Source organism: Oryzias latipes, chromosome 6 (assembly GCF_002234675.1).
Source record: "Oryzias latipes chromosome 6, ASM223467v1".
In the NCBI taxonomy this organism is placed as follows: domain Eukaryota; kingdom Metazoa; phylum Chordata; class Actinopteri; order Beloniformes; family Adrianichthyidae; genus Oryzias; species Oryzias latipes.
Genome location: NC_019864.2, coordinates 18,188,592 through 18,216,499, shown reverse-complemented (window position 1 = coordinate 18,216,499; position 27,908 = coordinate 18,188,592). Strand labels below are relative to the sequence as shown.

At 41.1% G+C, this 27,908-nt stretch overlaps 1 protein-coding gene across 1 annotated transcript; it reads right to left on the bottom strand.

The window, feature by feature from the left end:
• Positions 1 to 971: 971 nt before the first annotated feature.
• On the bottom strand, positions 972 to 26,431 carry LOC101172075 (solute carrier organic anion transporter family member 3A1). The gene is made up of 10 exons (XM_004069658.4): positions 25,790 to 26,431; positions 21,120 to 21,576; positions 5,892 to 5,990; positions 5,542 to 5,814; positions 5,273 to 5,437; positions 4,992 to 5,190; positions 3,110 to 3,278; positions 2,679 to 2,851; positions 2,531 to 2,595; positions 972 to 2,365 (listed from the first exon to the last, which is right to left on the bottom strand). The coding sequence occupies exons 1-10, from the start codon at positions 25,946 to 25,948 to the stop codon at positions 2,013 to 2,015; spliced, it is 2,112 nt and encodes a 703-aa protein (XP_004069706.1). The 5' UTR covers positions 25,949 to 26,431; the 3' UTR covers positions 972 to 2,012.
• Between the last annotated feature and the right edge of the window lie 1,477 nt (positions 26,432 to 27,908).

The following is a 27,908-nucleotide window of genomic DNA, read 5'->3' as shown; positions in this document are numbered from 1 at the left end:
CACCTCGTTCTCTCGGCATGGATCCGCCTGGGGAGTGACATGGAGAAACACGCCAACAGCATCCTCGCAGCTCAACATCATCACGAACATCCACCAGTTCACTTTTTTGACAATAAAAACATTTAAGAATTCTGGGAAATCCAAGCAGAAAATGTAAAACAGCTGCTTTGAGTGAGGTGTGGACAGAGTGTTGCAGGATCTTCCAACCTGAACGTTTTTCCTCAAAATCCATGTCGGCTTTGTTTCAGAAGGAATGGAGCATTTATAGTTGTCCAACTGTTTCCAGATTCAAAATATCTGATGTGATTTTATGGTTTTTTGCGCACAAATATAAGGGGGGGGAAAAAGAAGTGTTGGATAATCTTCAAGATAACAGAAAAAAATCTTTGTAGCAGTTTAAAATGTGTTCAATTTTTACTTAATTTTTTTCCAACTGCCAACATCCAATATTTTGTACATTATCAATAAACCAACTATTACTGTAAATATTAGGACATTTTTGCCAATGTTAAAAAAAAAAAAGTTTAAAAAATGCTATAAAGAACTCCAGGAAATTTCCAGGTCTCTCAAAATTGTGGGCTCTGATTTTTCAAAATAAAATACTTTGTGTAGTTCTCAGTTCTCAAGGAAATCTTGGAGAACTTTCTTTTTCCTTTTACCATCATTACATTTAAAAAGATGAACAAGCAGACTTCTTTGGTTGGTTTATTCACTTTACCAATTTGAAATGTCACAATTTTTACTTTTTTAATGCTCTTATTTTTGTCCAGCCTTGCAGGATTTACTGCAAAAGATAAACAGCTCTGAACCTCAACATAATAAAGAGAGTGCAATCAACCAGTCTCTAAAAAATGATTTTTCTTCCCCTATTTTTGATGGTCTCATCAGAATCTAATTTTGGTCAATTTTAAAATGTCAGAAAAATATTTTACTATGCTAATTTACTCAAAAAACAAACTTTCAAAGCAGAGTCAATTTTCTGAAAAATAATTTATTTCCAGAATAAAATAAATGATATGCTGACATACAAAAAGAGTAAGAAAAGAGACAGTCATAACTGTAGCAGAGAGATCAGTGGGGTAATGTGCAGTCGGTGCAATTTCTTTTCCTTCTGTGTTGTTACTGGGAGCTTCAGTTAAATAATACAGACCTGCATATAGGACTGGTTTTCATTCTGCGCAAATAAATGCATCAAATTAGTCTCAACACAACAAATACACCAACATTCTTCCACAATCGACACGCAAACACAAACCCGGCAGAGATAAAATTCTTAATAATTTAAACTCTTTTTTTCAAGAACAATCTAATAGAACCTCCTTGAAGGAACCAAACATACCATTGCTAATTTTATGAACATAAAGAGGAGGATGTTTTGATTCTCTTCTTTGCTTCTCCACTTGGAGCAGAAGCCACAATAAAATATAATTATCTATTATGTTGAATTAATCCCTTATTAAGACGTTAGGCTGAATACATTCTGCAGACGTAAACATGAAAATCGCAAACTGCTACAGTGAAAAAAAACGCTCCAAAAAACGCTCCAAAAAAAGGAATAAACAGATAATAATCCAGATGGAGGATTGCACATTTGCGCCTAAGCAAGTATCAAAAACGAAACCTAAGATCCAGCAAAAGAACAGGAAAGTGAAACGTCTAACAGGCCACTATAAGAATGCAGATTGGCTGCTTCCTGCCTCCATGTAAAATGCAGTGATGGACGACTAGTTTTTAAAACACTTGGCAACTTTTAAACAAACTGAAGAAACGACCGAGGACGTCGATCAATAAAGCGTCTTTACGTCACACGGTGGCGGCGGAAACACTCATGACACACGTGGCAGCTCCAGTTGGAGCAGCGTCCGCTAGAGCCGAGCGGGACGGGGGCTGCAGCTGTTTGTTACTACTTCGACCTCTGAAGGGCATCTCCACTTTGGAAAAAGACGTGGAGAATGTCTTCTGCGGCCTAAAGAAGTCTTTATTCTTTTGAGGAACAAGAACAAAAACATTCCTTATAAAACAGACTCCATGTTTTCACAAAGCTCTTGGTTCTCCAGGTTATTTATGAACTTTGTCCTGTCTGCTACATTGGGGCCCTCGCTCAGAGACGGGTAGAACTCCGTCGCTGATAAGTGGCCCTCGTGGCCTTTGATGTATTTCTTGTAGTTCCTGCGTAAGCAGTACCAAGTGGTAGAGTAGAGGAGGAAGGCCACGCTCTTGAGAACGATGGCGAGGCTTACGTAGAGGTGCCTGTAGGTCACGTTGTCGTATAGCAGGCAGGCCCCCCTCTCCCCGCAGTCCGAGCTCCAGAAAAGGCAAGTAGAGTCGATCCCAGCACCAAAGATCAGAGGAGGCGGGATAAAACCTGCAAAAACGGAGGTGTCGGGTGACCAAAAGAACCACGAAAATGACTTTGAATACTATCAGAGCAACAAAAAAAAAAAAAAAAAGCATTCAACAGTTTGACCAAAACCATGAAAACATAGCCGGAGACAGAAAGATCCATTTATCTCATCCAGCTCATTCTTACCGAGTAGTCGCAGCAAAAGGAACAGCACTCCCAGAGCGTACGATTTCAGTTCAGGACTCACCGTTCTTCATGAGAAGCAGAAGAATTTGCTTTTTAGTCAATAAAGTTTATGGGTAAGCAAACTAAACAAAAAAAAACAAAGTGTTACCTGATGAGAACGATGACAGAGGGAGTCTGTGCCATGGCTCCCACCAGGCTGCAAACACAGATCACACACAGGAAGATGAGGAAAGCCTCCTGGCAGCCCGGCACGGGACATTTTCCCGGAACCACGGAGGCGGGCTCGCTTCCAGCAGATACGCAAGCACATCCCGTCAGGTTCTGCCAACACAAAGACATGTGAAGCTACCATAAAACTGTTTTCTTCATGTTGTCAGATCACAGGGAGAACAGCGGTGCAGATGTCTTTAGCGGCAGAAATCGGAGCTTCTGACACATGGCTGCTGGGGGCATGACCATGAAATCCTTAGAAGTTGAAAGCAGCATCTCATCAGGATGGTGACTGTCCACATCTGGCTGCAGCAGGTGGGCCGTCAGCTCATTTCCATTTTCACACATGCGACTGCACCTGCTGATTACCTGAGAAATGTTGGACTGACTCTGAGAGAAGCCTTTGCGGGCGCAGCCGGCGAAGCAGGCGGACAGGTAGGTGACTCTGTCGGAGCCGCACACGGGGCTGATGTAGGACGTGAAGCAGTTGCAGTGACTGATGCACTCAGCCTCCGGTTTCTCTCCCACCTGCAGCCTCCTGAACCGAAACGCAACAAGAAATCTCAATAAAAACTGCAACACACACTGAAAGATTTCAGATTATCAAGGCTCAGGACAACGAGACCGAAGGTTGCATCTCGATATATGAAAAAAAAAGCTTGCAGACCAATCTACCAATGATTAAACACTTCATTAATCAATAATGTATTTGACTTTTGATGATTTCTAAACTCTTTTGTTTTACCCAAAGCAACAGCAGTACCTTTAAGTTCCTCTTTAACTTCAGGAAAGCGAACCTTAAACCACAAACGCGGCACTTCTATTGACATAACTGGATCTCTGCCGCCACCCGTTGGATTCTGCCTGAAGTGGGATGTGCAGATTGACCATAGTTTGGTCAGTCCGTGCCAACAACGCAAAAAGTTTGAAGCTCTTTTAGGTCCACCCACCTGTCAATCAAATTCCCCCTCAAAAACTGTGCAGATTTGTGCCCTAATAAAAATAAAACTACTGACAAATTGGCAATAAACCAATAGAGATTTCAAAGACCCTTAAAACCAGCTGCTATGTTTTGTTTTATTGGTGTAAAGTCGAGCTCTTTAACATAGGAGTCAATGGAGAAATGTTCCCTTTTACAACCTGCCTCCCGGGGTCTTTAAAGATCTTAAACATTTAGGTTTTTGCTAAGATATTAAAAAGTGAACATGAAATATTTTCTGATCTATTTCGTTTTTGGGTTAGAAAACGATCTATTTTGTCCTTAATTGAGTTTTCCAATGTAACTTATTCTAAGAAAAGAATCACACGTTCAGGATGTTTTGGTAATACATTTCTATCCTCATGTGTAACTGATGGCAAGTTGGGATAAAATGTATAAGTCTTTGATCACCCAGTGAATGAATAGTTATTTAACTGAACGTTGTTACAGTTTTTTGTGATTACAATAAATTTTCTTTTAAATTGAGCTTCAAACTACAAAATCTAACTTTAAAAGTTTAATAATCTTAAGTGGTGAAATCAGAAAGAACTAATCTATTATAATACAGAAACAAATGAAGCATATTTAAATGATTTGGGCTTACTGATTAAGCGGTTTTTCATTTAGCTTATTATTTGTTCTTGTTGTTGCTTGTTTGCCAACATCTTTAGTGATCAGAGTCAAAAACAAACATTAATGTGGAAAAGGTGAAAAAGGTTTTGTTTTTAACCAGGAAGAACCCATGGTGAGATCAGTGTAACAGAAAAATATCAGAAATGTGTTGAGTGTTCCACTTGGTTTGTGGTGTATTCTACATTTTTTAATTTCTCAGGAAAAATGGGTTCTTATGGAATAAAATGATCTTCTGTTTTACATTTTAGCTTTGATTTGGGAATTTCTAAGTGGCTCTGTGAAGTCTTTCATAAAAAATCTGTATTTTACATCAGTTTTATAATATTTTTCTACATTTTATTTCTGTAATCTGTTTAATTACCTTAGCAGACGTGACACAAAAAAAGAGAAGAATTTGCAGTTGTGTGACGAAATGAATATGAATGTGGTTAAAATGTGTGTGTCTTCCATTTAGACTAGAAGCAGTTCACCTAAAACAAATAAACAGGGATGTATTTCTTGACCCCTATTAGTTTGAGATTACAGACAAAGTTTGTCCTTTTTTTCTAACTGGAAAATCCAGCATCGACAGCAGTGATGGAAAACGTTCAACAGGAAAAAGGAACTTTACGAGAACAACACAAAATAAGAAGGGCTTACTCATTGCCGTAGGTAACCGTGACTCCTGCCACGGGACCCGTGTCGCAGCCGAGGAACAGGAAGGAGACGTAGCAGGCGGTGGAGATCAGGTTGACTATCATGGCCATGCGGATGGCCCCAAGAGCGGAGAGGTTCAGCTTTTTCACCAGCAGGCCCCCCATGAAGATCCCCAAACACGCACAGGGAATCGCTGTCATACCTTCACCGTAGAAGAAAATCAGAACCAGGTTTTTGCACAGATGCATGCTGTGGCCTGGAAGAATCCATGAAGGACATTTTACCTAACAGCTGGTTGGCAGAGGAGGTGGTGAGGTTGAACTGCTGCTCCAGGTACTTCCCCAGAAAAGCTGCAAACCCAGCCACGACTGCGATCTCCATGCAGGCCGCCAGGACGATGCACGTGAACACCGGGTTGGAGAGCAGGTGCTTGGTCACCTTTGGAATCACTGACAATGAAAAAGGAAAGAGGGTGAACAACACCATCCCACAAACAGCAACATGGTTTTGAAATCTAAAGAACAGAACAAAGAATTCATGTCACACGTGTCACCTCTCAGCTGCTGACAGCAGGTGGGGCTGTTGTCAGGCTCATTGTTGAGCATCAGTCCATTACTGGGCTTTGGAGTCTCAGAGTCGGAGCTGAGAGAGTTAGGCAGCATAACCTGCTCACTCTCTGCTCCTTCTTCTTTCTCCATCTTGGGCAGAGACTGCGGGAAGCCGAACATCAGGACGGCCGAAAAAAACAGTAAGGCACCACAAAGGAGGAAGCCCGCCCACCAGGCCCCGATCCACCGCGGGTCTTCAGGAGTGATGCCCAGCTTTTCTGGAGGGAGGCGAGACGAGTCAGCAAATATACATAAAGACAAATGTTGACACAAGGGGGGGGGCAGCAGAACTCACTGGTGTCAATGAAGATGGCATCCACATAGAACTTAGTGCAAACGGAGCCGAGGATGAAGCCGCAGGCGGGTCCGAACACCAGCGTGGAGAAGAGGATTCCTGCAGACACAGAATAAAGTGGTGAGAAAGACAAACTCAGATGTTAGGGGCTTCAGTGTTGTCAGGATGAGCAGATTTAAAAAAAAATGAAGGACGACGGATCATTTCCTTAGAAAACCTGGCCTCTAATATCCAACTGCTTTTACAGACGACAAGCTCTTTTCCAAACACCATTTTTTGTCCCCTCCTGATTTACAACAATTTGAATAAAGAAAATTTTAAGCAAAATTTTCGTCCTGTGTGTCCTCCATCATCAGAAAAATGTCACAAGAACATGTTAAAACACACCCAAAAACACATTTTTCATTAAAGTGGATCTTTAAACTGAAAGGCAGGAAATGTCATGTTCGTTCCACATGTATTCTAGGCTTCCAGAAGGTGCAGCCCGGATCATGACAGTGAACAGAAAGCATCATGGCTGTCAGGGCAGATTAGACCAGCTGCACAGCCAGTGTCGTGGCTGGTTTGGCCCTGCATGGAATATTCCCCTCAAACTTGTGCCAAACAAAAAAGATAAAATGTGGAGTTTGATCAAATTAGAGCTCGAATTGGGCGCCGTGAGTCAAACTGCAGCAGATAAAGAGGACCACGATTTAGATTGGGATGCAAAGTTCTCCAACCATAATTAGCTGCAATAATATCAAACTGGATAGGGAGCAACATTGCAGTGTTTTGCTGTAATCTCTTCTGTTACATTAGAAATGCCTCCTAACTTACAACCAACACCGGCATCTCCTCTTAGATTTTTCAGATGCCAGGAGCTGCTACCTAATGAAGCATGGAATCCGTTACCAAGATCTGAGCGCCTGCTTCCTGCTCCCACCACTTACATCGGAAGGGAGGCGGCGCAGTCACATAAATCTAAATCTAAGCTGGCTCACTTATTGTTCACACGAAGGAAATGAGTCAAAGACGTGTGAGGAGGGGGCTCCGCACCTTTAAACGGGTTACAAGCAGGCCGCAGAGATGGTCAAACTTAGAATGTGGGGACGGGAATTATTTTATTTTATTTTTTTACTGAATTTGACTTAAAAGTGAACCACATTAGTAGTTAAACCACAACAGAAATGAGTTGCACTTCTGAGATGAGATGAGATACGAAACCTAAAACCTTTTCCCCTCTTTTAACCCTCATTTAAATAAAAAAAGAAATGCATTTACCCTCCGGTCCAAGAAACAATCGTAGCACAGGATGGAGTTGTTGAGGTAACTAAAGAGGCCAACTGTCCTTTCATTAAAAGATTAAGAAAAAGAAAGAAAAAAGAACTGCAGTCACTCTTTCCTGCGGTGTTGCAAATGTGGTCTGTGCGTGGCATTTCCTCTTGACACTGCTCATGGCAACAACAAACGCAATTGCATTCACCACAGGAAACCTTGCAGAGGAAACTCAGTTAGTGAAACCACCTTCCACGAGATGTTGGCCCAGCCAGCCAGCGAGTCTGGAACCGCTGAGAGGATAAATGTTTCCACACAGATCCGTTTCTGCCCCTGGCTGCTTTTAGACACGCTGCCTCCTTGATGATAACAACACGAGCGTCACGTGTGGAGTGGATCAATCTGCCAATTTTGATTAAAAAAGGAAAAGCTCCCCTTTTCCAGTTTCTTCCCTTTTCAAAAAATAGAAGTTTTTAAGTCGTTTAGGCACAAAAAAGTTAATTTGATATCAGTACATAGTTAAAATTCCTACATTTTTGTCTTTTCGTTATATAATCTCACACTAATGTGGCTACTGAGCAGCTCTATTGGAGCCATTGAGATTCTTGCTCAGATGTATGGATAACAAGAGTGGGGCAAAACACTGCTGGGCATCTGCTTCAACCTGCCAGTCCTCTGCCCTCCTGCGACCCTGAGGTCAAACATATGAAAACCATGCTGCTAAACGGCTGCCAAAGGGTACAGTTCCCCATTTTCAGGACATGGCTAAGCAGGTCAGGAAAAAGAATCAAGCGTAAGCACATTAAATCTTATTTAGGAAAGAGTACACAACAAGAGTTGGGTGTAATCTTTGTAACCACTTTTCCAGCCGACCTCCAAATCCCCCTGCCTTTTAAGCGGTGGTGTAGCCAGATAAGTACAACACAAGCAAATGACTTCCTGCAAAGCTTTTAGCATACTGTCAATGATGCTCTCCTGCAGAGGAAGTCAGATAATTGAGTGATAAATATTGGATCTTGTGTGGAACCAATACAAATGCATCAACAGGCTCGGCGAGGCTTCTACTTCTCAACATATGCATTAAAACACCAGCTACAAAGCAGGGCCCAACCAAATGAAATCAATACTAGGCCATGTAAACAACACTGTGATTCATTATAGCCAAGTTCTTCACACGTGGACATCCTGTCATAATTCCAGTCGTGTTGAAGCACCTTACAGTTTTTGTCATTTTAACAGGCAAAAAGACACTGGAGGGAGGATGTTTCAGGAGGGGTGAGCTGTACAATATGAAATCAGACCATTCATTGAAAGAGCCATTTGAACTCACACTTTGGTTTCTGTATCCAATCTAAAGGACTAAAGTGATAAGCCTGCACAGGAACGCTGCATAATACTCCGTTGGTTTCCTGCTCTCACTGCACAGATAACAGTGAATTCCTTTTCCTCCTTAGTCTTGTCTTGGTAATCCTGCCATCTCAATAAGAGCAGAGTGTGGAATGGCCGGACAACAAACCCTTCGCCACTTTCACAGGGGGGCAAAGTAAAAGCAAGCACCTCAGAAGTCAACTTTGGGGCCCTGACTATAACTTAACATTCAGTGAACCAATGAAGCCCAAAAATCATTAATCAGAATGTACTGGTTACATTTGTAGAGACTAAAAAGTTCAAGAATGGTGAGATTTAAATTGCCTTTGGCACCACCACCTACTCCATTTCAGAGGATGGAAAGCAGCTATCAAAGACAACAATAGTCCTCAGCTTCTTCTACTACGCAAAACCGACGTATTGATTTTTTACAACGGCATAAATCCAATTAGCAGTTAAGGAACTTGATTGATTCATTGATTTCCTCTTGTTTTCAAACAACACAAAACAAAATGGTTGCATAAACATAATAAACAGAAAGTGATAAAGTGCACACACAAAAAAAGTGGATAGAACAGAAATCTTATAAAATTCCCACCCCTAATTTTACTCTTATGCATACAATTTTATAAATTGAACATAATCATCATTCACATATCCGTAAAAGAATAAAAAAAACCTTTAAAACAATATCACAAAGTCATGATTGTCCATGCTCAGTCCCATTATGCTTCTCATTCACGAATTTATACATTTCCAAAGTTTTCAATTTGTATTTTTTGCTCAGAAAAAAGGACATTTTCTGTCTAAAGCACAAAATACAGCCTGGTTCTAGGTAGAAGCTACCGCAATCAGAGGTGTTCACAAAATGATTTTTTTTTTAAAACTTCAAGCCAAGTTTAATTCTTTAGCATTTCCTTTCATTTCAATGTTCCATACGATGTGTCCAGACAACAGGAGACAGCCACAGGTTAACCTCTGGTGATCGCTGCATTCTTTTCTGCAATAGCCAATACTCAAAAAGAAGCACAATCTGATTGCTTTGCAGACACAACACAACTTGTTGGAACAGATAAGTGATGTTTTACATGTCTGCAGACAGGTTCTATACAGAAAAATGCCAACAATTGTTCTTTTTCAAATGCTCCAAAAAGATATTAAGAGTGTTTTCAATAACTGGTTTCCTCGTGGCTACTGACAACAAGGAACAAGTGAAATACATTCAACACTGTCTGACTCAAAGATCTTTAAATAGGAAAACAACATAAGTGTGAAGTGTAAATTTAGAGGGCTTAAGGGGAAACGCACATCCGTCTGGCTACATCACATCTGGAGACGTCACTTCTTTAGTCAGTTTGGAAACAAAACATTTCATCTTCAAAGCTCATTTTACGTATGAAATATTACACATTTTATTAAAATGTATGCAAACTTAGCAGTGCCTAAAACAGTTCCATGCATGACTCCTGTCTTTCATTTATCTTTGGCACATGTGAGGGTTCATATCCACATCCTGCTTTACCTGACATTGAAAATACTTCTAGATGTTGTGTGTTATGATAATCTTTCTGAATAAAAGAAACTGAGAAATCAATGTATGGATTCAATTAAACCTCCACTTATATTCAATAGCAGTTATTTACTAAATCTGCTTTGTGGTGTTTACGCCTATAAATGAATGAATGATCATTTCATATAAAAACTGAAGTTTCTGCAAAATTCTTATTGATTCATTCACATTTTGGAAAATTTTAGATTAAATTCTAAAAATTTAAACTGTAAAACCTTCAATGTGTTTGAGGTTTTAAAACACAAAGTCAAAGTTTAATCATTTGTCACTACAGTCATTTTAAGCCAACTTTAGGACTAAACTATTATAAATTTATTGCAAAATATCCAGAAAAATGGGAAAACCCTTTTAACTTGCTAAATATGAATATCCTTAAAAGAAACCTAATAATAATAATAAAAGTAAAGCTGAACTTAGTTCGATCCCACTGTCCCTTGTGACAGTCCTGACCTAAATAAGGTAAAGCTTAAAGCAGTCTCTTGACTCTGGTTCAAATGCCATTACGTCTGGATGATCCTGCTTTAACTCCTGTGTACGTCAAATCACATAAATCAAAGCGGCCGTCGACGTTCCAACAGCAACGTTTCCCCGCAGATGTCATCTGAGCGGGGGCAGACATAGGTTTCAATGTTTTCCCTGGAGCCATGTGGTTGAGTGGAGAAACTACAGCCTGAGGACGCGTTTAATGCTATTAGCCTTTTGACCCTCTGGATAAGAAGCGAGGTTACTACAGAACAGCTTCCAACCAGCTTCTGGCTGACACAGCGCCTCGCTGTCCTTCAACACCCAGTCATGTCCAGCTGAACTCTGGCTCCATTTAAACCCACAGAGGATGTGGCCAGAAAAAAATAAAAGGGGGGGGGCGGGTCCAGTTGACGTCAGTTTGGGTTGACCGTTCCACTACCTCTAATCTGTTACCTATTTTATCTGACTGTATGAGTCTACTAGACAGCTGATAAGAGATGACTGTTTAAAATGAGCCTGCATGGTCAATCATCTTCTGAGGTTCATTGTGAAACGCATCACGGGTGTTAACGCCAAGTGTCCGACAGATCAGAGCATTGTGTTACTTTGAATACGGGTCAGAGGAACAACAACAAAAAGTGCCCTCCTACAGACAGACTGTAGGTGTATTCCGGCTATTTTGAGTTAAAACGAGGGCCTCCATGTCCAGTAGATATCTGCTCCAAGCTATGGCTAAAAACACGCAACTACATTAACTGTAGAGCAGGAAGAACAGGGAGGTTAAGAAAAGTGACCTATAGGACAAAAAAGAAAAGAGTCATAGTAATATTCCCAATCTAAAATTTCCACATTGCGTAAAATCTTACATAAAAATAAGTTGCCATATTGTACTTTGGATATGCTGAGCATCCTTATAACATGAGAGCTTTTCTGCATTAAGAGGTTTCATTTTAAATGATAAATGCCTTTTAAGGTCAAGCCCATTGACTGCATATGAGGGCTGGCCCTAGTGAGTGTGACGTCACCCACAGAAAATGACTTCCTTTGAATGAAATTCAGATGCCTTTTCAACCATTTACTTTTATTAAAGCATCTGATTGGACAGTTTATTACTTTAATAACTTGCATTACAGCAAAAGGTTTCATATAAAAAAAGGATTAGCAAGAACATGTTGAAAAAAAAGGTAGTAAAGATGAAATGCTGATTCTGACAACTCTAATGACATCAATAGAAGCCTGTGGGATTTTGGCTTTTTGGAACCAGTCAGTACTTGTTTTTAATTTTACATGTTTTTATGTTTATTTTTGTGTGCGTGTGTGTGGGTGGGTGTGGGTGTGGGTGTCAATGCCTCTTAGCCAGGTCTGTCTCGAAAAACAGATTTTATCTCAAGGGACTTCCTGTTAAAATAAAGGTTAAATAAATAAACTTTGTGTTTGGAACGTGAGGAGAAAAGTTCACCAATGAATTCTTATCAAACCACAAAGAGGGCCATCTCTTAGATTTGCCGTGTGGTTCAACAGCCCACGTTCTGCCCAGCTTGAGTGTTTTCTCACGCACCATGACACTGAACAGTTATTTTTACACAGGAAGTGACAAGAATCAAACCTGTCATGGGTGTGAAATTAACCATAGCGACAAAAAAAAAAAGGACTAAAAGCTTCTATTTAATCAGATGAAAAACATTAGATGATGTAAAATCTTTACATCATTATTTGGCTGCCTTTTTTTTTTTAGAATTTCTTTAAAATAAGGTTTTCCGTTACATGAGATATGATCCAAACGGAAGAATTCTGGGAGATTAAATGTACACAGTCGCTTATAATCACTTTCCTTAACAGCCAGTGACTTTTGGCTGCTTTAACCTGTTCTGCAGTTACATAATCTCCGAGTCCAATTAGCCTCATGTCATTAAAGTCTTCCAGGAAGAAGCAGTAAGAGCTCTCATTAACCTAAATGGAACCAGTACAAGATGGCACAGACTGAACTGCATACGGCTTGGATTTGAATCCACTCTGGATGCAGAAAGCATCTTTGCTGATTAGCAGACACCGAGCTGTACATGTCATCGTAATGGCTTCCGATTACATTTCACGTCTTCTGCCAGCTCTTTTTCCCTCTGCATGGGTGGTGACGTCCACAATGATACTGTAAGGCAAACTTCTGCTAGTGATGTAACAATAATGACGGTCGCTCCGTTCTGGAAGATTACACAAACATATCAGGCATGTTTCCAAACGAGGGGCTGCTGTTATGCTGGGAGTCTTGGCCAGACAGCAAACTTTGAAGGGCAGATCGCGAGAGACACAAAGGACAGAGACAACGGCGGATAAAACGGCGTGTGGGAGTTCATGCAGCAGGGCCTGGCTGCACAGAGCGCTGTCTGTAACCAGCCTGTGATGCTGAGGCTGAGGGAAAGCTGCACACAGCCACCAGTGTTTGGCAGGGTTTGGGAAAGGGTAAAGGCGAGGGGCAAAACACAAGTGCAGAGGCACTTTCCGCTAAAGAGCTGCAGCTGTCCCATTGAAGACGAGGAGCCATAGGAGAGGTTTGGAACAGTTTGAGAGTGGCTGCTAACGGCTCCTTCTGCAGGTGGTCTTGGCTAATTATCAGAATGTGGATGCCAGTGGCCTGTTTTCCATCTTCTCTACAAGTACAAGGAAAGAACCGGAACATTTTAGACAAATAATTGCACAGCATTATGTCTGGCACTGATTAAAAGACTAGCTCAGGACGGATAAAGTGAATACGGAAAGAGGAAGGATAAAAACAGAGGCTGCAATCAAATTAAATCAGATTATCATCATCATCATCATTTTGAACCAATTTCTTTTTAACCACACATCAAAATACACATCAAGCTCTATACACAAAATATAAATGTACTTTTTAAATTTAAACATTTACTTCTAAGTTCGAATTATGTAAATCTCACTAATTTATCCAACTTAGTGAGAACTTTATTAAGGATGTACAAACATTTTAAAGACCCACTCTGATTTTTTTTTTTTTTTTTTGTGTTTTTAACATGTTTATGTGGCATTTTTCTGAAGTTAAAATAGCATTTCCGAGTCTTTCTTTGTTCAAGATATTGTGAATAGGGAGCAGACGGAAAAATGCAGTGTAAAAAAGCTTTCTGTGATGTAGAAGTTAACGATATCGGGATATGCGATATTAGTGATCAATATTGCGATGACGATATAACTTGCGGTATATGAACAAATGTTCTCCAAATGACCATCATCTACATAAGAGGTGAGCATCTAACATAAAAGGGCTTCATCCGATTAGTCAACAACGTGAAGGGTTCGATCTGATTGGTCAAATGCATCAAAGGATTTATTTGATTTGTTAAATACTTCATGAGATTGTTTTAGCACATTTAAGCTAACCTTTTATTGCAATTTTTGCCATCTTTTGCGATATGCATATTGCACAGCTTGATGTCGCGATAACGATAAAATTGTGATATATTGTGCAGGCCTACTTTAGAGACTGTGCCTTTTATCAAAGGTGGCTTGGCTATTTCACATTTATTCCCCACCTATTGATCCAAATCTATTTAATTAGTCCCTGCGCTCATCCACACTCTGCCATCACTGATATGGGGATCAGCTTAAATAAGCCTCAGGCCCCACAGAGCAACCTCTTGCTCACCACTCAATCAATGAATCTTGGGATTTGTTGTAAATAGTGCTGTCTAAATCTGCTCTCCCTAAGTCCCGGTTCAAGGTCGGGATTTGCCGCACACTTTTTCAAATGAGCAGTTCAGAGGAACAGACACTCTGGAGCAGCACTACTTGTGTTATTTTTAAACTGTAATATTTCTAAACTCTGTATCTATATCTTTAAAGATTGGGGGAGTGGCCGGGGGGGGGGGGGGGGGGGGGGGTGGACAGAAGAGCAGATGCATCCATGACAGTTATGCCACAGGAAGGAACAGCCTAACAACAGTTTGTTTCTGTGGCAACAGCTTGCTTGCGCTATTTAGTTATGATATGTTTCCTCCCACCTCTTATGCACATGCTCCTCCCTCGATGGATGACAAATAAAAAAAAATCCCCTTTTTAATCAGGACTGACAGAGCCTGACCCAGATTGCCTCAAGAAGACAGCCAGGCAGCACTGGAAGGTTTGCAGATGGTTCATAAATTCACTTAAACATGAAAAGGTTTTTTTTTAGAACAAAAAAAGAAAATAATGATCAGCTAGGAGTTTGTTACAATGAACCGGCTTCAGGCTATTGAGCCACACTTATTATTACAGATGTCAATGTGCTCGTGGCAACAGCAGAAGCTTAACAGGCTGTGATGACAGAGCTAGAGAGCCACACATGTGTCAGACAAATACGAATCATATCACACTGAGGTCTGACCTAGTTACTTTCTCAGCCACCTTATGGTCGACCTGAGAGTTCAAAGACTTGTCAGGCCATAAAAAAAACCAAAAAAAAAACCATCTTGCATTCATCATTAGTTGACAACAAAGAGCCATTTGTGCTAACTTCTTCACAACAATTATTGGAATCATCCGACCAAGCAGCTGACTCACTGCACTACTGTAACTGCCCTACATAAGAACATCCCTTGGTGAAGATTTTATACTTATTTCACCAATGTTGTGACTAATCTTTTGGCAAGAAAACCAGCTTCAACAATGCTTTGGTCCAAACTGCCACCTTATTGTTGTGTGATGCTGCCTGGGACAAATGATTCTGGCAGGGTCCCTCATGGAGGACAGGAACTAGGTGACGATCCAGACTGGATATGGTTCTAACACCCCTTAAAACCCTGTCCGCCAGGACTGACATCACCAGTGCCCCACCCCGGAGTTAGTCTGAGGTTGGGCCTTCCAAGAGAGCCCTTGGTTAGAGTTAGAGTTAGAGTTAGGTCTGTTCCTACAAAACCCAACCGGGCTGAGAACAAAGACACTCAGAGCATAAGAGGCCGGTGTCGATTGACTTAGGCAGATGCCTGTATGTCACAACCACTTTCTGTATGAGAACCACATTAAGTGTCCCCTCCTCCCTTTATGTTCAAAACAGGAAGTACCCGCTGGCTCCAAGGAGCCAAAATCCCATAGACTTCTATTGAGTCGCTATATTTGTCAGAATCACCGTTCTTGCTCTACTGCCTTTTTAACATGTATTTGACGATCTATTTTTTTTACAATATTTTTTTTCCGTACTGAAAGTTATTCCAATTAGGAATTGACCAATCAAATGCCTCAGTAAAGTATGTGATCTTACGTTACACGTTTGGGTGACATATTTTGTGTAGCCCGCTTTCAGGTGGTAGGGGTATGGAATTTCGAAACAAGCTCACTCCTGATTGGCAAGAGTGGTTGCCATAGAAACGATGACTCAGACCGATTTGGACCAATCACTATTTTCTGACATCGGGCTCCAACAGCATTCATATTGTCAAGAAATGTTGACTTTATTTTGTTAGAGCCTGAAGTAAGTCTTTTCTATGAGTAACGCCACACCACTTCAGGGACTTCTTATATGGTTTTGGTAAACAGACTGAACATAAGTTTAGAGTAACAAGTCTTCTTAGAGTCTCTAAATAGGGATACTAGGAAGTGCTTCGACAGGGGACTCTTGTTCCTTTGCAGGAATTCCGCAGCCAAAAAAAAGTTTCAATTATGTAATAAGAAATAACATTCAGAATATTTTAAACAGCCAAACTTAACGTGAAGCTCTGCGTTTTCTGCCTTCCCTTAAAAAAAAAAAGACATGCTCTGTTAAAGTCACATAAATGTAGAAAGCCCCTTCAAGTGTTTCAAAACAACAGAACAGAAAACCGTTGCAGCACTGTAACTAAGACAGACTTAGAAAGTCCGCTTTTTGTGACACAATCTGTCAAGCTAAACCTAAACAAAGGACATGACAAAAACCCATGGGAGGGAAATGCACCTTTAATATGAATATCTATCTAAAAAAGAGGGGGAAAAGTAGAGGAAAGAGGTTAGGCTCTTTTGAGAAAGCTCTCCTGCTTAAATTTAAGGGGCCTCTTATTTGGGGAAGCTGCATATCGATCATGACGACTTGCCTTTTAGCAAATGATAAGGCTGAAATGTGTGGTTTTGTCTGCTGCTCAGCACCAAGTTTGGCCATTTCCCTCTCTTGACTCTTTAACATGATGTGACACAGAGTGCTCTGGGATAATTACTGATTAGCTCTTAGACAGCATGTTGTTGCCCAGTTGGATACAAGATAATCCCCCTTTCACTGTCCTATGAGTCCTATAGGACCAGGCTGATGGTAACCGAGATAGTAACCAGTGCTGCATCCGCTATCGTGCAAGCGCCTCTCAAGTCTGCAGACCACCACTCCGTGGTTTTTTTAAAATGTCATAAAAACCATATGCAGCCTGCAGAGTTTATTGCAGTGGTGCAGAGGAGCAGCTGATGTTTGATGAATGTTTAGTGCCAGCCATGTCATTTATCATTTTTACTTTAACCAAACTGGCGTTGCTAGGGAAAACTGGGCACACAGCTTATGTGGAAGAACGGAAAAACCCATTTAGAATCTAATCCTTCAAGATGACATTAACAGGGTCTGAGTTTAAGGAGCTTATATAAACACCCTGCTGCAGCAAGTGTTTGGAGCACCAACACCTTTTTTTGTCTTAAAGAATGTTGACAAGACTCTGGAAGAAGCCTCTGAGCTTTTTCCCGCTGCATCTACTTCAATTACTTTTCACAGCAGACCTGAGGCAGAGTTTGTCCTAAAAAGTCGGCAAAAAAAATTAAAGAAGTACTGAACGTGCAGGAATAAAACAATTAACAAAAACAAATACCTGTCTGTAGCTAATACGTTTCCAAAAAAATGTTCCCATTACAGAGCACCTACCATAAAATCATTTAAACAAATATGAATCTATCATCAGACACCTGACATTCCTGTTTATCATATTAGATTATATTGTAGAGCTGCTGGACACCAACTGCTGTCTGAGACTAGAACTGTGAACTAAACAGCATTAACCAATGTACTATGTCCACCTCATCCTATTCAAGGTCATTGAGGTCAGCAGCAGTTTTCCAAGCAGTCATTGACCAAGGAGGGCTGATTAAGAATGGAGGTATGGGTAAGGAGGCAAAACCAAGGGAACACAATAAGAAAAGAAATCTGTGTAGAGTTTTCAACTTCGACGAACACAAACTACCTATACACACATTAAAGACCCACTCCAAAGGAAATTGTTTTTTGTGTGTTTTTAGCATGTTCTTGTAGCTTTTTTCTTGAGATTGAGGTAATATATAAAGAAAATTAAGATTCAAACTGCATTTCTGACATCTGTCTCAAAACTCAATACGGCTGGATGCCTCTGATATTGCTTGCCATTTTTGTTGCACCGGTAATGTTAGAGGTGTGTGTGTGTGTGGCTGTAAGCTTGTGGGAGAGCGTGTAAACAAAGGGATGGTGGGAAATGAGTGCAGGCTTACTCTGAGCCAGTGCTCTCGCCAACAACTCAGACGTGAATTTCTAATAAACTACTGCAGCTCTGCAGAAACTATGAACATGAAAACAACTGGGTTTTTTTTCCAACTTTGGCTAAAAACGGCCTAATTCTACCTAAAAGACCACTTTTACAATAGATCAAAAGAGGATTGGAGTAGACTTTAACAAATGTGGGTAAAACTAAACTCAAAGAGAAGGCATTCATGGAGACGTAAGCACTGCACACATGCTATGAAATGAACTTATAGTTATGAATCATGGAGTTTAGTCTAATTTCAAAGATAATTTTGACAAAATGTTCCCTTTTGCTGACTATGCATTGTTTGCAATACATTAGAAAAATGAGACAGTACGATGATAACTGATGCACTTCAGGGAAATCCTTAATGGACGCAATCCAGAAGTTCAGTTAATCCCAAATGGTTAAAGTATTTTCTCAGCAAAGAAAAAAAAAAAATAATAATGTGCTACAAGCTACAAAACAGAACTGCAGAGCACAATTTAAATGAAAATTGAAGTTTAACTTCAAAATCAATTGCAGTGTCTCTTTCTTCCTCTAAAAGTGGTCCCTGTGCTCTTTTTGACATGCTCCAACAGAGCAGTGCATGTTTTTGAAAGGTCTGTTTTAGGGCAAATGAAGTTACAGCTGTCGTTTGACATTAGTATGGATCAGAAGAGAGAAAACCCATCTTTGTATGCATCCCTGGTTCTGTTTATTGCTTTTGTTGGAGGCATTTAAAAAAAAAAAAACATTTCAGGGCAGCTCTATTGTAAATTTATATATAAGAAACAGAGAGGCTGGGTTAAGAGATAATAAAATACGTCAAATCAAATGAAATCATTGTAAAATCTATGTAAAAAAGATCAATTTAAACCAATGTTGGCTTTACTAAAGGTTTCACTAAGGTGTGAAAGGTGTGTGCGTGTTAGAAGGGAAACAATTCATTTGAGTCCTGCATTAATCAATTTTACACAAACAAACAATCTATAGTTTGACTTTTTCTTTGCTTTATTTCGTTCTTAATGGTGGAAAAACTCTTGGGAGAAACTGGAGTGACAGTTGTTTTCTGTGACTGCTGGTGTATTTGTGTGTATTTCATCGTTTAGAGTGTGCTACATTAACATTTTTAAAGCAATTGCATGTTAATGTCGGTTTCAAAAAACAGAAACACAAACATTACACCCAAAAAAAAAATCCTGGACTGATTAAAACTGTAAAAAAAATGGAAGCAGACAGCTGGCTGAGGTCTTCATGACAAACACATAAGCTCTCGACTCTTGAATGCGTTTCCTGCTTTGTATATTTATGCAGTCTGGGCTCCTGTGGGAAACGCCATAATTATCCGCGGATCGTCAAAGGTCATAACGTAGCCAGAATGGAGATCCTGTTAATATAATCCAGCCAATCATTTTTATTTCCTTCGCTCAGTGATCAGGCCCAACAGAGACTGATCCCCCCCCCCCCCCTCACGAAAACAATGAAACTGTAAATGTCTCAACCTGGTACAGTTCACCCAATGAGTGTGTTTCCATTTATCAGAGCAGCAGTGAAACATGTCTGCTAGAGTATACACAGTCAAAGCAGGCAGCCGGGGACTCTGGAGGAGTTGTTTTTCACAGGCCTGTGTGGTATGCATCTGCATCCTGGCCCGCTCAGACCCACCTCATGGCTGGCTGGTTGGCATTCCTGTCTCATTCTGTAATTATGGCCCATACCCAGGCCTCTCTGCTTTGCTTTCTATCAGAACCAACACCACCATGTTGTTGTTACAGGCGTGGTGGCGGTGGTTCCACGCGGTCATCACACTGCTGAAGAAAGTTCCCAGAGGTGGACGATGGATGGATGGCTTAGGAAGCACAAATAAACTTATGGAACTTTTTTGTATGAAGATTATTATCTGGTGGTGCTGATAAAATTATAGGGACTGATTCCTAGAGAAATCCAATTCAAAACCTGTAATAAAAATGACTGGTTTGCAGTTCAATACGCACCTATCTGTTCAAGTGCTGCAACAGATATTTATAAATTATTTCAAATGCATCAAGAGTGTATAAAAGGACATGTCTGAGAATTGCAGACAATCTGTGCCTTTCACGCAGGCGAGGGCACATGACATGCTTGCAGCAGAAGGATTAGGACAATCAGCTGAGCACGTCTCAATACCACATTGTTCCCCGCTTTGTTTTTCCTCCAGTTCTCCTAGCAGCAGCTTATCAGAGGAGTACAGAACCAAAGCTCACTCCAATTACCCCTGCCAAACTTGTAGAACGCACGGTCCACTTCCCAAACGGAAGGCGCAAACAAGCCCTACTACCGTAGCGTGGATGGGTCAAAGCTTCTGTTGTCATTTGTCAGAAACACTCAGCATAAATGATGTGGAAAAATCAGAGAAATTGGAGTTTTTACTAAAAGGACAGAGCACACCTTTGGTACACCTCTGTAAGTGCGTGGCAAGCAAACAACCAAGCTGCAGCGAGGCTGGAAGAGGAAGACAGCATTCAAGCCTGACCTGCTCTGGCTATCTCTGTTCCTCACCTCTGTAAACACATCTCCTCCACTCCGTCAAAGGCTGATGTGACAGTCTAGACTAACACATTACCAGCAGTCAAAACACGGAGACATAATGTTTTAAGAACTTGTGGCTCTGGTTTATAGAGCAGGGATGGGATCAGAGAAGATGGTAGTAAAAATCCTAAACACCAAATAAAGTATAAACATTACAGTAAATAAAGACTCCCTGAAAGGATGTTAGGAGTTTGTGGGTTTGAGTCCTAAAATGGAGTCTTCAACAGCCACATCAGCAGCACATACATTAGACCTCCTTGGTTTTTGTTTTTTTGTTTTTAAAGCTCCAAGATGTGCTCACCCAGCACTTCTATCAAAAAGCCTGTCCTGGCAGCAGCGTGTGATGTTGAATCAAACTGAGCAAACAGTGATGCTGAAGAGCAAACAGACTCATGTTTGAGCAGTTTCAGCTGCCTCAGGAGGTCAGTGATGTGGCATTGACTTGCAATATCCAGGGTGAGAATCATCTGTTTTCTGCAGCCCCCCTCTTAAGCCTTCCATCTTGGAGTAGTTGATGAAACATCCAATAATTGAGCTTACCTATATAAAGAGAGGAGTCCTTCTTCTTGACGTGGTCATCAATATAGGAAACTCCCAGAGGCTGCACCGGCGTGGCTCCGATCCCTAGCAGCACCTGAGCTCCGATCAACAGCAGGTACATCATGTTGGTGTTGGCCCTGTTGGCGCACAATACGTCCACCTGCTGTGCCTCCAAGCTGCCGCTGCTGTTCGAGCAGATGTCCCGACCCACATCAGTCCTCCCAATTTCCACTATTTCGTACTGATTAGTCAGGAACTCGGGCAAGGCGGAGAGAAAAGCGCCAAAGGCCATGACGATGCCCCCACAGCCAATCAGACGTGGTCGATGTGCCCTGGCCCCGAAGTAGCTGACGAACAAGATCAGAGCCAGGTTGCCTATTTCAAAGCTGCTGGCTATCACGCCGACATCAGCACTTTGCAAGTTGAACCGCCGCTCCAGAGTAGTCAGCACACTCACCTAGAAACAACAAGACAAAGTAGTCAGTACGCGATCATGGGGAAAAAAATGGGATGATCCGACCAAAGAGCAATAATATACACAGAATCTTACATTTTTTGTGCTTTAAAGACCCAATCCGATATTCTTTAAATCTATTGTAAAAAGTGTTTTAGCTATGATTATGCCTTTTTTAGCCAAAATCAAAAATATATGTTGTTTCTAGGACACAGTTTCTGCAGAGCAGCAGTTCATTAAAACTACTACTTATTAGCAGTTCAATAGAGCCTGTGGCCCCGCCCATTGTATTTGCAACATCACAATTAAAAACATTTTCAAACAGCCTTTCCCTCTGCTCCTGACTCACAACAATTTGAATAAAGAAATACTCAGAAATGCACTTTTAATCTTAATCTTCTTAATATAAGTCCTCCATCATCAGAAATATGCCACATAAACATGTAAAAAACACTTTTTTTATCTGAGTGGGACTTTATGGCCTAACAAAGGTATTTCATGTCAATGAGTTTGGTTAAATATGTGTTTTCATGTTCAGCTATGTCACTTTCAAGCCTTCTTCTGAAAATTTCTGAATAAGGAGCTGCTCAGATGTTCCACACGGAGGTTCCTCCCTGACAACAGCCCTTTTGATTTTTCTTCCATCACCAGCCCAAAACCACATTAGAGCTGAGAGCCACCAGAAACCATTACCCGTAGCGAAAACAGCAGAGAGGTTGTTTAGATCTTTGGTTTCCATGAGACAGAGCCAAAATGTCTTCAGCATTACAAACCTATGAGGTCTAGTCAGACACCAGAGTGATCTCCACAGCAAAGACTTCATGAAAAACGAATTAATTTGTTGTAAGAGGAAGCAACTGCATAGTTGCTTGGAGATTCTGAGCCATGTGACTCACAGTTTCACATTAAAAAAAAACAACTAAACCACTATTTATACATTTGTCCCAATCTAACCTTGAGAGGGCATCATAGTTTCCCACGCCTCAGTGAAAAAGTTTGGATGGAGCTTGAAAACAAACATGCTTTTTTCCCTTAAAAAAAATGTATCCAACTGTTCTGGTGGGAGCAGATAATTATTAAATTCTCAAGTAAACCCATTTAATTCAGAACAGATGAACTGATTTGAACTCAGAAATGACATTTTGGTTGGAGGGGTTGCTGGAAGTTGGAATTCACTGAAAACACGATACTTTGTTTAGATTGTTGGGTCATTTAAGCTGGGTTATTACAGATGGAACTTAGAAAGCAGCTTTTTCTGAGAACAAACTGTCGATTTTCTGATATTGTCAAAAATTGACTTTCAGTGGAATTTATTTGGGAGACAGAACTGACGGCGAATCATTCACACAGCCGCTTTAAGCTCAACTGAACTGACTCCCACACTTCAGATGAAAAAGCAGGCGGGGTGATTGTTTGGAGCAGAATTCTTCAGTAAACTTCAGAGCAGCAAAACTTTGGAAATGAGCCAGAATGTTTCCAGCTTTTGGTGGCAGTTTCTCATGAATGCAGACAAACCAGATATTAAGGTATTCGTCTCCACCCAGCTGGTGATTGAAAAGGCCAGTGTCTCCTCCCTTCCTTTAGGTAATCGAATCAAACGCTGTGATTTGTCTGTGGAACTCAGAGAATGTGCAGCTTCTGCTGCCGAAAATAAAAGTGTGCTCCAAGTCTGCACGAAAAGGTTTTTCCATCTTAACGTTAAGTGGGAGTTTTCCAGGAGGAGTCAGAGCGGCATAAACGATATGAGAAGAGCTGCAGTGGGAGGAATGCAAGGCTGGTCTGTGGTCAGGGCTGCATTTTACGCAGATTACAACTCAAGACTGTGGAAATGTTTAATGTGTTGCAAGGCAACGGGACAAACTTTGCTATGCTGCGTGGCATCTTGTCGCCAAACAAAGAGGCGAGTCATGTGTGAGCGTGAGGAATCCCGGTCTCCGGAGCCGTTTTTCAGGACAAACCGACAGGGCTGTATTCTCACGCCACTGTATTTCCATCCACTGTAGCTCATTCTATTCCCTACAGACAAAGGGTGCCGACATTGAGCTATTGTCAGTGGCTGAGCACCTTTTCAAGGCAAAAGCTGGGGCTATTTGAATAATTATCATTCAAATTTTGTGCAAATAAATAAAGGTAGGCTAAAGGTTGGCTAACCATTTGTAGCAGCAAATACTCATACTCAGTCTGCAGTAATAAAATGACTATTCAACAGTTTTCTTTAGACCATTTCCTACCTTCATACAGGCTCCTCATCAGCAATGGTTTACACTTTTGTTCAGAAAGGAGGATGACATCAATGTCAACAAAAAAAAAAAAAAAAGAGGGTAGCATGTTTGAGTCATGTCTCCATTAACCTGAAATAAACAAATGACCCTTTCAGGGACTTTGAAGTTGTTAAAGTTTAAGCTGACTTCAAACCTGCAGAGGAGGAAAGGATTAACAGTTCGGAAGCAGCACAGCTGAGGCTGTAGACTCATACTGAGGCGTTGTTAGCGGTTGCAACTATGACCAACAACTAATAGTCATTCAGATAATAAATCGTAAATCTTGCTAAGCTTTCTGTGTGGGCCATGGCTTGCTTTTGGGTTCCTTGGGGGGATTCATCTCGAAGCACTCTTGGATGCAACACTTTGTATGAAAAAAATGCCACGTGGATCAAATTTGGCTTGGAAGTCCCACACAGAATGTGCATGTAAGTGCTACAAATAAGCCTTGGTGGCAAATAATTGTCATATTTATCACAATTTGGAAAACTTTTAAGACAAAAAGAAGAAAGAATGAATCATTTCCATGTCACTTCCTCATTAAAAGCATTTCAAAAAATGCTAAACCCAAGAAAAATCCTACTTTCAGTCTGGTTTCTTCAATGTTTTATACCTCTCTTTACTTGAAAGCTTTTAAAGCACATTAGAAGTCACAGCTTATACCTTTTCTGGCAGTTTTATCAAACATACAACACTTTAGCTAGGGTGAAGGAGACAATTAGTAGTGCAGAAAGGCAAATATTGCTTGTATTTTTTAGGCAAGTACTATTAACTCGATGATAATCTGTAACACAGTCTAATATTCAGCTGAGGATGCAGAGGTACGCAGCATCGTGGTTGGAGAACACTTGGAAAGACAGTTTATCATGTCTGCATTAAAGTGAGCCTGTGCAGGATGATTAAATATCTGAATGTCCTAAACCGGACAGCACATCCACTGATTAGCTCTCGTCTTAAATCACTTGATTGCCTTCTTCTGCTGAGCTCCACTGCTCTGTGGCAGCCAAGCATCGAAAGCAGAAGGTGTTGTGATAGTCGAGAGATTTCAAAGTCAGTCCGATCAGAGACAACACAGTTAAGGTCCGCTGCCGTTTACGGGGCAGACTCTCATCCAGGTAAACCCCTCATGTCCGGTCTGTGTGGAGAAGGCTTCATGGAAAAGCTGAACAAACAAGATGATGCCCAAACCCTCTGTGTATTTACCACATTATAATGAATGCAAATCTCCCCTATTGCCCTGTTCAGTGTTTGAACAGGTGTCCGAACCAATGGCTCATGCCGTTGGACCTGTATCTGAACTAATAAAGATGAGTTTATGAATGCGACTAGTATCGTCTGCGTCCGTGGGATGTTCAGCAGTCCTCTTAGAGGAAAGATAAGATGTTCCACTCCATATATGGATGAAGCATTTTGGGCTATAGTCTATTAATTGTGAGTGGGCTGAGGGGCCACTCTTACAGAGTAGGCATTCCCCGCAGGATCACTTCCTCTAGATTTGGTTAAAAAAATTTAAAAAAATACATAAAAAGTGAAAAGAGCTCAACAGTTTAGGAACGAAAAAATGAGATTTAACTGTTGACCTTAAAGGACATCGAGATCACTTTGAGAACATGAAGATTATTGCCATTGAGGCAAGAGGATTTACTGGGAAACAAAATAAAAAAGTGTGTCAACAAATGTTGACTTTACCCAAAGGGTTTTGAGAATTAAAATTCAATAACAACAGAGTGAGTTCTTGGAAAACAGTCAGATTTTGGAGGTTGAACTTTGAATTCTAAGAATAAAGTTGGATTAGAGTCCGAGTTATTTATTTAATACTACAAGTATGAATGTTTATTTTGTTGTTGTTGTGGCTTAAATTTGCTGTGAATTCGTCTGTATTTGATAGAGGAAGTGCATTTGAGTGTGATCATGCTGCAGCATCGTCTCCCCCCGCGTGCGTGTTTTGGACTCACCAGGTAAGCTCCCACAGTGCCCTGGGCCAGCATGAGGGCGCATTCGGCAATCAAGAATATCTTGATATTTGAGAAACATGAGGGGTTTTTGGTGGGGCTCTCTCCTTCCAGGATGTCCCCGCCGCCCCGGCTGGAGTCTCGCTGCTTCTTCACCTGCATCCTCGCCTCTGTCCCCACAGCACTGCGAGAAATCGAAACGCACGGGAGAGTGGTCGCGGGAGCGCGTGCTGGTTTACATTCGCTGTGCTCCTCGGCGCCAATTCTCCACAACCAACCAACGGCTTGTCTACCATCTGGAAGCTACCGAACGCACATCCGAACTCTGCGGGGATTGGCGGCTCGTCTCCGGCTACACATTTCACTCCGTCGTCGACGGCGAGAAACACGCGAACTCCCTGAACAAGGTCTCAGGCGAAGGCACACGAACACAACTGCCGCGGGAACGGACGTCGAAGCGCATGCTTTCCAAACGGCGAGGGTCCTGGAAGGCTTGCGAGCAGACGGAGGTCCCGCTCCGTGCCTTCTTGTAACTCCCCCAGCGCCGGACTGTCACGGTCTTTAAGCACAACGGCTGCTGTGTTTCCGTGCGCCCGCCTCCTCGCGCTCCTCTGTAGCACGTGCACGGCTCTACAGCAGTGAGCAGCAACACTTAAACAACAACAACAACACAAACAACGACAGGTTCACGCCTGTTAAAAGGTTGTTTTTTTTAACCTTCACACAAACAGGAAATCCAGATTTAATTACCAAACTAAAACTCAAATTTTTTTTGAGGTTGAAGATGTCTTTTTAAATGTAGTAGTTGGCTTTACAGTGAATAATGTATACACAATAAAATATATTAATACGTTTGTAAATAAGTATGGCTATACATAAAAGCGTGCTAGTGAAATGCATAAATAAATAAATCCAGACAGTTGTTTATATGTTATGTGTTATTGACCAAAAACATCTGGATTCTTTCATTTAGTTAAATTAGCAAGTGGTGTACTGCCATGATAACCCCCCTCCACACACACACACACACACACACACACACAATATACATCTGCGGCATTAAAAACCAACTTGGAAGTATTCACTGTTGCAGTTCCTCAAATGACCGCTAGAGGTAGGTCTCAAGAGGTGGCAAAGTTACATTGACTGCCATGTTTAAAAGTCCACAGTGACATCAAGAAAAAACGACTTTTTATAAACACTTTTTGTTTCAGTTTTAAAATTATGGTTCCTGTTTCATTCTTGATCATTGACAGTTTAAAAACTAAAGTAAGAACTAGGGTGAGTAACCCCTCCCCCTCCACGTTCCAAATAGGCCGTACCTGCTGGCTCCAAGAAGCTAAAATCCTATAGACTTATATTGAGAAATAAACAGTCAGAATAACCCTTCTTGCTCTGCTACCTTTTTGAACATATTCTTGCTAATCCTTTTTCATTAAATTTTTCTGTAGTGCAAGTTGTTCAAGGTATAAGCCTGCTTTCAGGTGGGGATTTCCAACAAGCTTGCTCCTGAATGGGGCAAATGGTTGCCATAAAAACAATGTCTCAGACCGACTGACCAATCACTGCTTACTGAGGTTGTCTGGCGCCAACATGACAGTCTCCTTATTGCAAAAAAAAAAAAAAAGGAAAAAAAAAGGGGACTGAATTGGCGCCATTTGGTTAGATCTGGAAGTAAGGCATTTTCTATGGGTGATGTCACACTCGCTCAGTCGAGTTCTCTTATACAGTCAATGGTCTTGATGTTCCTTTACGGTCGTTTTTCTCATACTGCTCTTTCATCATCTCCCTTTTCGTATCTTTGTTTTATTTGGCAGCACTTTGGAACATCTGTAGTATTTTTTTATGTGCTAATGTACCTTCCCTAAGACAAACTGATTGAGGCTGATCAAACCCCAGCCTGAGATCAAGTGGCATTCTATTTTACCATTGCTTTCCTCTCTTCAACCTGATTCAAGTGGATTATTTCTCTGCTGCCTTCACAAAGTTACCAATAGATTTTATTCAGTAAGCATCTCAGTGTATCCTAGGTCTTCCTTGGTTTGGTAGGCATATTTGCCTTCTTCCAATGGTCACAGACACTGCTGGTACTTCTTCCCTCTTCCTCTCTTGAGCCCCTTCC